The 9,091-nt window shown below is 34.6% G+C and overlaps 1 protein-coding gene across 1 annotated transcript; it reads left to right on the top strand.

Annotated features, from left to right (window-relative positions):
- The first annotated feature begins 3,154 nt into the window (after positions 1 to 3,154).
- LOC308630319 (fatty acid-binding protein, adipocyte) lies at positions 3,155 to 7,273 on the top strand. Its single transcript, XM_081258870.1, has 4 exons — positions 3,155 to 3,285; positions 5,749 to 5,921; positions 6,523 to 6,624; positions 7,089 to 7,273. The coding sequence occupies exons 1-4, from the start codon at positions 3,213 to 3,215 to the stop codon at positions 7,137 to 7,139; spliced, it is 399 nt and encodes a 132-aa protein (XP_081114996.1). The 5' UTR covers positions 3,155 to 3,212; the 3' UTR covers positions 7,140 to 7,273.
- The last annotated feature ends 1,818 nt before the right edge of the window (positions 7,274 to 9,091 follow it).

Genomic DNA, 9,091 nt, shown 5'->3' with positions numbered 1-9,091 from the left:
ACCCTCAGGTAAAATACGGACTTTGGGTGCTTGTAATGTATCAGTGTAGGTTCATCCTTAGTAAAAAATGTACCACTCTGGCGAGTGAGGTTGATAACAAGGGAGGCTATGCCTGTGTGGGGGCAGGGAGTACATGAGAAATTGCTGTAACTTTCAATTTTGTTGTAAATCTAAAACTTCTCTAAAAAAATTTTCTTAAACACAAAACAAACTAAAAACAAATGAAAAAGTAAAAGCCATTATTAATTTAGAACACGAAGTTATCCCTGCATGAGGACTGATCATTTTTATTTTCTTGTTCAGTGAATTTATAATAACAAGTCTACACGGAATGGTACACCACCCACAGTCTATGTATCTATACAACAGTCCAGAGTGAATAAACATTATTACTGCACCATTAACATAAGCAACAATTAAAAACTACAATTTAACATGACTTTATCAGTTTTTCTTAGCAACTTGCTTGCCTACAGAAAATCCTGTCCTTTACAGAATCCTCTATCTCAACCATTTCTGGGAAGCCCTTAGGATACTTACAAATCAATCATGTGATCGGCAGAACCTGTTCAATGGAATACACGGTGTAGTGATACTAAACACACCCATAGTATTTTAATTTCTTTTTTTCTTTTCTAAAGTCTGGGTGTGCTCATGGGAGCTTGCTGCCCATGTGACCATCTTCCATCATTCTGGTATGGGGTAGGGGGTGGGGGGGACTGAAAAACATGGTTACTTTAGAAAAGCATTCTCATGAATTATTCACTATGTAAAAGAAGGAAATTAGATTATGATAGCTTGTGACCACCCCACTTCTGATTATTTTTAAGTAAAGCAGCACCATTTAGATCTGGATAAATTTAGAGCTTATAATACAGTTCAGGAACTAGATGAATTTTCTCAGTATGGGGAGCATATTTTGTATTGGTGCCTATTTTTTTAAGGGGTCTGTGGAAATCCACACTATGTTCTCATTTAGGGGATGGAATGACTGAGGTTAAATGATCATTTATTAATTAAATCTGCTGTCCAGATTCCTGGTGGATAATTGAATTTACTTTTTCTTTTTCATTCATACAAAACATTTGAAATGAGAAAGTACTTTATCATTACTTGGCATGTTTTACAGAATTAGAACAAAAAAAAATCTTAAAATTGGTATGGAGACACAAAAGACCCTGAATACCCAAAGCAATCCTGAGGGAAAAAAAATGGAACTGGAGGAACCAGACTCCCTGACTTCAGACTATACTACAAAGCTACAGTAATCAAGACAATATGGTACTGGTACAAAAACAGAAATATAGATCAATGGAACAGGATGGAAAGCACAGTGATAAACCCATGCACATATGGTCACCTTATCTTTGATAAAGGAGGCAAGAATACACAATGGAGAAAAGACAGCCTCAATAAGTGGTGCTGGAAAACCTGGACAGCTACATGTAAAAGAATGAAATTAGGACACCCGCTAACACCATACACAAAAATAAACTCAAAATGGCTTAAAGACCTAAGTGTAAGACCAGACACTATAAAACTCTTAAAGGAAAACATAGAAAGAACACTCTTTGACATAAATCACACCAAGATCTTTTTTGATCCACCTCCTAGAGTAATGGCAATAAAAACAAAAATAAACAAATGGGACCTAATGAAACTTAAAAGCTTTTGCACAGTAAAGGAAACTGTAAACAAGACCAAAAGACAACCCTCAGAATGTGAGAGAATATTTGCAAATGAATCAATGGACAAATGATTAATCTCCAAAATATATAAACAGTTCATGCAGCTCAATATTCAAAATGGAAACAACCCAATCAAAAAATGGGCAGAAGACCTAAATAAACTTTTCTCCAAAGAAGACCTTCAGCTGGCCAAGAGACATGTGAAAAGCTGCTCAACATCACTAATTATTAGAGAAATGCAAATCAAACTATAATGAGGTATCACCTCACACCAGTTAGAATGGGCATCATCAGAAAATCTACAAACAACAAATGCTGGAGAGGGTGAGGAGAAAAGGGAACCCTCTTGCACTGTTGGTGAGAATGTAAATTCATACAGCCACTATGGAGAACAGTATGGAGGTTCCTTAAAGAAACAAAAATAGAATTATCATATGACCCAGCAATCCTACTACTGGGCATATATCCAGAAAAAAACATAATTCAGAAAGACACATGCACCCCAATGTTCAATGCAGCACTATTTACAATCACTAGGTCATGGAATCAACCTAAATGCCCATGAGTGGAGAAAGAAGATATGATACATATATACAATGGAATATTACTCAGCCATAAAAAGGAATGAAATTGGGTCATTTGTAGAGATGTGGATGGACCTAGAGACTGTCATACAGAGTGAAGTAAGTCAGAAAGAGAAAAACAAATATCGTATATTAACACCTACATGTGGAATCTAGAAAAATGGTACAGATAAACCAGTTTGCAAGGCAGAAATAGAGACACAGATGTAGAGAACAAATGTATGGACATCAAGCGGGGAAAGCAGGGTGGGGGGTGGTGGTGGTGGTGGGATGAACTGGGAATTGGGATTGACATATATACACTAATATGTATAAAATAGGTAACTAATAAGAACCTGCTGTATAAAAATAAATAAATAAATAAATATTTTTAAAATGCCATTACTTATTTTGTTTTAATTTCCAGGTAATTCCTGAGACAGTACTGCCCCAAAGAGCCTTTGCAATTACTTATGAATATACAAGATAATTCTTATGTTCCTCAATTCAAATGAACCACATAATTGTAATTTTAATAGAAACTCTGGAAATGGGAGTCAAAATTTATCCCAAGATAATTACCCTGCTGTACTCTACACTGGGATAAATATGTATGAAAATAATAGGAGGAAATTCAATGCACTGAATATTAAAATGTCAAAACAGGAATATTTAAAATATTCTGTAATGGTTAAAAATAAGTTGTACTCTAAGTTCTATGACCATTTGCCAGGGAGAATCAAAGTTGAGAAATTTCCATTAAAAACATGACTCAAAGGAAAAACTGCAGAGGCTGGCAATGAAGGAAATGATCTGATACCATTCCCAATTGGTTATTCCTAAAATCACTTGTTCTGGGTATCTTTAAAAGGAAGTTTTCTTGACTCAGAGGGTAATAGCACCTTCCTGAAAACTGCAGCTTCTTTCTCACTTTGAAGAATAATTCTAGAAAGCTCCCAAAATGTGTGATGCATTTGTAGGTACCTGGAAACTTGTCTCCAGTGAAAACTTTGAAGATTACATGAAAGAAGTGGGTAAGGAAATACATTGGCTGGGTTTATAACTGTTTCTCTGGGGAAGAGTGCTTTATGGCTGTTTTTCACTCTGGAAGCACTGGCCAGACATGAAATGCTGCTTTCTATATAGAGGTGATAAAAGTAACATGTGTGAATCATTTGTTTCTAGAAACATTCTAGATGGAAGTCAAAACTAATGCTTCCTAAAGGGGAACTAATATGAAAAAGGGTATAAATAGAATTGTTATGTTGTACAGAAATGCCAAGATTTTATTTGATTGATAAACTTGAGTATCTTTGGTTTATTTGGCTCTCTACCTCTTTTTCATTGGTTCCTTTTGCATATAAAATAAGCAATAAATTGGAAATAAAACTGTATTTCCTAGCATGCAATAATTTCCATTTGAAACTGAAAGCACTGTATTTCTCATCTTAATGTAATTTTTTGAATAATATATGTTAACCAAGTATTTTATTGTTTTAAAGTCAATCCATTAAAATGTGTGGTTGTTTTATGGGAGAAAAAATCTTAATTTCAGAAAATATGTTCCTTAAAAGTCTTAAATATTTGTATGATTTAAAATTATATGGGATGACATAGAATTATTGATAATAGAGGCTTTCAGGTTTTTAGGTTCTGGTAACATTGCCTGTGGGTTCCCCAGATAATTACAAAGGTAAAGCAAAGGAGTAGAGAGGCAGTATTTCACTCAGGCAGGCACGGCCATGCATGATCAGGTTGTATCCAGGGGTTGCAAATTGGGGAGGGATTTTTTTTCACAATATCTTTATTAGAAGTTATGATTGAATCCCTAAATCTCAAGACTTAACCTTCTTCTAAATCTTATAGTGTATTTTTTGCTTGTCTATAACTACTGTTTTCCTTGTTTGCAGACAAGAGGGAAATCAGGGACTTCAACATGAGTGAAACCTAGCTTTGTAGAATATCAACTGGTTGTAATTCAATAAACTAATTAATATGCACTGATACAGATATGTCCATATTTGAGGCTATTTACTATTTTTAGAAACATTTTACACTTTTAGTATTTATGTGTAAATTCTTATACCATTTTGTTTTAAAATGATAAGGTATTGATGATAATGAAAGATAATAAGATACCTCCTGAAATTAGCTGCTCTAGTTGATTACCTTCAGTCAGCAGGTATTGTTTCCAACAGTCAAATGAGAACAGAATCAAGTCAGTGGAGAGAATGATTTTCATAAACTTGGCCAGTCTGGAACCACACCGGATGTTGCATCCATTCACTATGTTGACTCACTCCATGTATTTGAGGTTATTATATTTTGTAATAGAGACAGGACTTGTGAAGCAGCATATTATCTTCCCACTTGTTGCTACTTTCGGACGGGGAGCTAAATCAGGGCCTTGGTATTGCTTGTTTTGTACAATATTTGCCTCCCTGATCCCCACTATTCCTAAATTTTGGTATCTATAAGTAGTCAAAAAAGTATCGTAGATTTATGCCCATGCATTTAAAAAATCCAACACATCTATAACAGTCGTAAATTATAATTTATGCAGTGACAGTAAGGTACTGCTTGCTGTCTACATTAGGCTGTAAATTGTTCGTCCCATAGCTGCCACACATCCCAAAAAATACACTCCTCTATTTCAAAAAGAGGAGTTTGCCACTTAAGTGATTGGGAATCAAAGTATTAGTTTCTGGACTTACTAAAATAGTGATTTCTTAAACTTTGAAATTTTCACAATTGATGCCTAAGCCCTCTTTAACATCTGCTATAGTTTATTGGGAACATCACCATTCTAAAATGTTATGCATGCAGGAAACATTTTGACTTTTGGAAAAATTAATCAAAATCTTCATTTCATAGTGGAGTAATTTGGAAAAGCCAAGAAAACTAGACTTGGCAGCAAATGCCATGAAATGTGAATTTTGTACACCCAAGCAGATTAATTTTTAATCGAGTAACTGTATAGTGGCCCCCCAAATCCTATTGTCTTTGACTATGGATTGGATCACTTTTGTTATCTGAGAAGGAAATGTAGAGATTCCCAAGTGTTTCATGAACTGAGTAAAATGACAGTGGCTGCCCTCATGGTTGAGACTGCCAGTTATTTCGAGAGTGCAGTGACTTTTAAAATATGTATGTCCCACAAGACTTAATCTTTGTACATATTCTTGTGGAAAATTAACAATGGGTCTCTTAAAGAGTTGTATCTGAAACCCGGAAGTGGAAATTTAAAGAACAGACTTACATCTAATTGTGCCTCAGGTGTTCTTTAAGTATTAGCCTACTTTACTTATCTGCAGGAGATGTTTACATAAGACCTTTAAGAAACTCACTGGAGTCTTTCACCTTTTATGCACACGTGCACCCACCTACACACACACACACACACACACACACACACACACACACACACTACTGCTCTTTCTTAAATAAAGATGTGAGAGAAAATTGTAAACTTGACATTTTTCTTTTCCCAACTATAGGAGTGGGCTTTGCTACCAGGAAAGTGGCTGGCATGGCCAAACCCAATGTGATCATCAGTGTGAATGGGGATGTGATCACCATTAGATCAGAAAGTACCTTTAAAAATACTGAGATTTCCTTCAAATTGAGCCAGGAATTTGAAGAAGTCACTGCAGATGACAGGAAAGTCAAGGTGAGGAATAAGGAATTGGAGCAGAGTAAACGCTGGTTTCTAAATGACTGCTGCCTACAAGAAGCCATTTTGTAAAAGGAGGAAAACCATTCCACCGTAAGCCAAAGATCCCTGACTCCTAGATCTGAACTACGTTGTCTTCAATATTTAGCTGGTGAATTTTCTCCCTTTCTATAAAGTTGTCCTTATTAGTTTAAAAAATGATTAACACAATTTATTTGTCATACCATATGTATATATATATATATATATGTATATAGTATTTGAAGGGAATTAAAATAATGTAACAGTGTTAGAGAACGTTTATAAAAGAGTGGGAAAAAAAGGAAAAAATCACCTATGATTCTACTATCTCAACATAAATTTATTATCTATATTCTTTCACAGTATTTTTTCAAGTGCATGTTTGTATAATATTCTGATCATAATATACATATAATTTTGTATGTTGTTGTTTTGGCACTCATTGTTTTCTTGTTGCAACATTTTCTTGTAATTTAAAATCACTAATTACCTCAAAATATTCCTGCAAATAAAAGTGCTCTATTTTTTAATTTTATTTTCCTCCATCATTATAATCACTTTTTTATTATGCCCGCAGAGCACCGTAATCTTAGATGAAGGTGCCCTGGTGCAGGTGCAGAAGTGGGATGGAAAATCGACCACCATAAAGAGAAAACGAGTGGATGATAAACTGGTGGTGGTGAGTATCTTCTAGCTACTTAATTCTAGATCCTACTGCTAGGTCATCCCATAATCGTTATTCTACCTAGAGAAACAGATAATTGCCCTTGTAGAACAAAAGGTTAGTCTATTGGGATTACGGTTTCACTCTGGCAATTATCCTTCATACTTTTAAGCTCAGTGTAGGTATACTGTCCCCGAGGAAGCATTCCCTCATCCCTCTCAATATGAACCATATTGTATTGTGCATTTCTAATTGTGTTTCTCACTCACCACATAGATTGTAAGATTCCTTGAGGGCAAGACTTGTATCTTCTTGATCTTTATATTTCCCTAGCTTATTACAATATCAGGTATATAATAAGAGCCCAGAGCAAATATCTTTTTATGAATATTGTTTCCTTTCCAACATTGAAGGAGACAATAAACAAAATATAAGTGGTTTAGTCCCAGGGATTTACCAATAATTTTTTTTGTGCCTAGGAATGTGTCATGAATGGTGTCACTGCTACCAGAGTTTATGAGAAAGCATAAGCCAAAGGATATTGAGCTGGACTGAAGTTTGCATCAAACTCTATGACATTCTGTTGGGTGTGTTGTCCAAACATATATTATTTTCCACTAATTAGCAAGCAACTAATTTTCCCCCAGACTGATTTTATTCAATATGGTTGTGTTGGTTAAATAAAACTTTTTAGATTTATAAGGCTATGTAATGATTTATTCATTGTGCTAGATAATTTCTTACTCATAATTTAGTGAAGGAAATAGAAAATTGTATTATTGCTTTGTTTCCAGTACATGATTTTTAAAACAATAATCCAAGATGAAAAAAATAATGGTAACTTTTCCATTGTCTTAGGTAGAAAATGATAAATATGTGCTATTACTGAATATGAAGTCCTTCTTTAGCATAACTACAGTCAAGTAATAATTTCTCAGAGACCTAAGGTAGTTTTAAATGTAGTGAAATTGTCAGCAGTCAGCTGGCCCAAGTACTGTCATTTCACATATAACTGTCCTAGAGCATTAAGACAGAGACAAGTGTAGTAACAATGCAGAGGGTAGAAAAAGATTTCTAGGCTATAAGTTTTAATCTGAAAAATTGTTAGTACACCAAGCTATCCCTGGAATCTCTCAAGAATTAAGTCCAAATAATCCCATAATATTTATTCCAGAAAAGAGGTGACAGGCTTTTAATGAGTAATGATGCAAATGTTCCTATAGTCATTTCCAAATTTTTCTTTTTTTCCTACCAGTGGAACTTTTTATTCAAATAAGATATTGACTATGTTCTGGAACTTTCTAATCAAATAAAATCTCCATGGAATTCCAATATATAAAACAAACGAAAATGATAATAAGGCCTCCCAGGTAGGGGTGTGTGTTCATTTGTGTGTGTGTGTGGGGGTGTGTGTGTGTGTGTGAGATTTGTTTCTTCTGCACTTTGTGGAACTTCAAAGCACCTCTACAGATCATTGGAGTTCCATGTACATAGACTGAAATTTCCAAACCACGTACTTACCTTTTATAGTAAGCCAAAATCTTTTAAAGTGTGTCCTGTAGTTGATATAGTTCTGTTTGTGATGCTTCCTTTAAAAGTAAGTTTATTATTTTCTGAATACCTACCGTATGTGTAACACCAAGATATGGAGAAACCAGATGAGGTAAATTAAGTTCTTGATCACAATTATTTATTTCCTTTTCAAAAACAGAGAGTTAAACTCTCACTTTGGCTTTACTCAAGAATTGGAGAATTCAAAAAGAGAAGATTTGTAGGAACTGATTAAGCAAATTCTTGGTAAACCAATAATTATTAGGCACTTACTATAGTCCATGTACTTTGAATGTCCTATTTAATTTATTATCAAAATAATCCTATGATGAGGATTTGGTATTCCTGTTTACAGATGAGAAAACTGAGTTCAAAGTTTAAGTCTATAAAACTAAGTAGGGAATAGACATAGGAATTTGCTATTCAAGAGAGCGATCCTGGCTGGGATATAGATCTAGGAACCATCAGTATTCAAGTGGTAACTTAATTCATAAATGGTGATGAGATCATTCAAGGAGAAAGGAAAGTTAGAAAGAAGAAAATAGTTGAAGACATCCAAGAAGATGTCCCAGGCACCTCAACACAACATGTTCCACACTAAATTTTCACTTCCTCCTTCCATCCACTCCTAATAACTAAATCTATTCTACTTTCCATATTTCAGTAATGATCAGGATGTATTATCTAATTGCCTATTCCACAAATCTTAAAATCTTCCTCCAATATGACTTCTTCCTCACTTTACAACATTTATGTTATTTTAAAAATCATGTTGATTCAAGGCCTTTGCTGATGCCAGGGATACCACCTACCACAGGCCACGCCCAAAGGCCAGCATCAGAGCACAGCTTTGAGGGTTATAGAAAACTCCCGGGAGACAAAAGAATGAATAAAGTATCCCAGGATCTGAAAAGAGAAGGCTTTTTTTTTT

The sequence above is a fragment of the Mesoplodon bidens genome (genome assembly GCF_964165515.1).
Source record: "Mesoplodon bidens genome assembly, chromosome: 16".
Classification (NCBI taxonomy): Eukaryota; Metazoa; Chordata; class Mammalia; order Artiodactyla; family Ziphiidae; genus Mesoplodon; species Mesoplodon bidens.
This window is presented reverse-complemented; position numbering and strand designations above follow the sequence as displayed.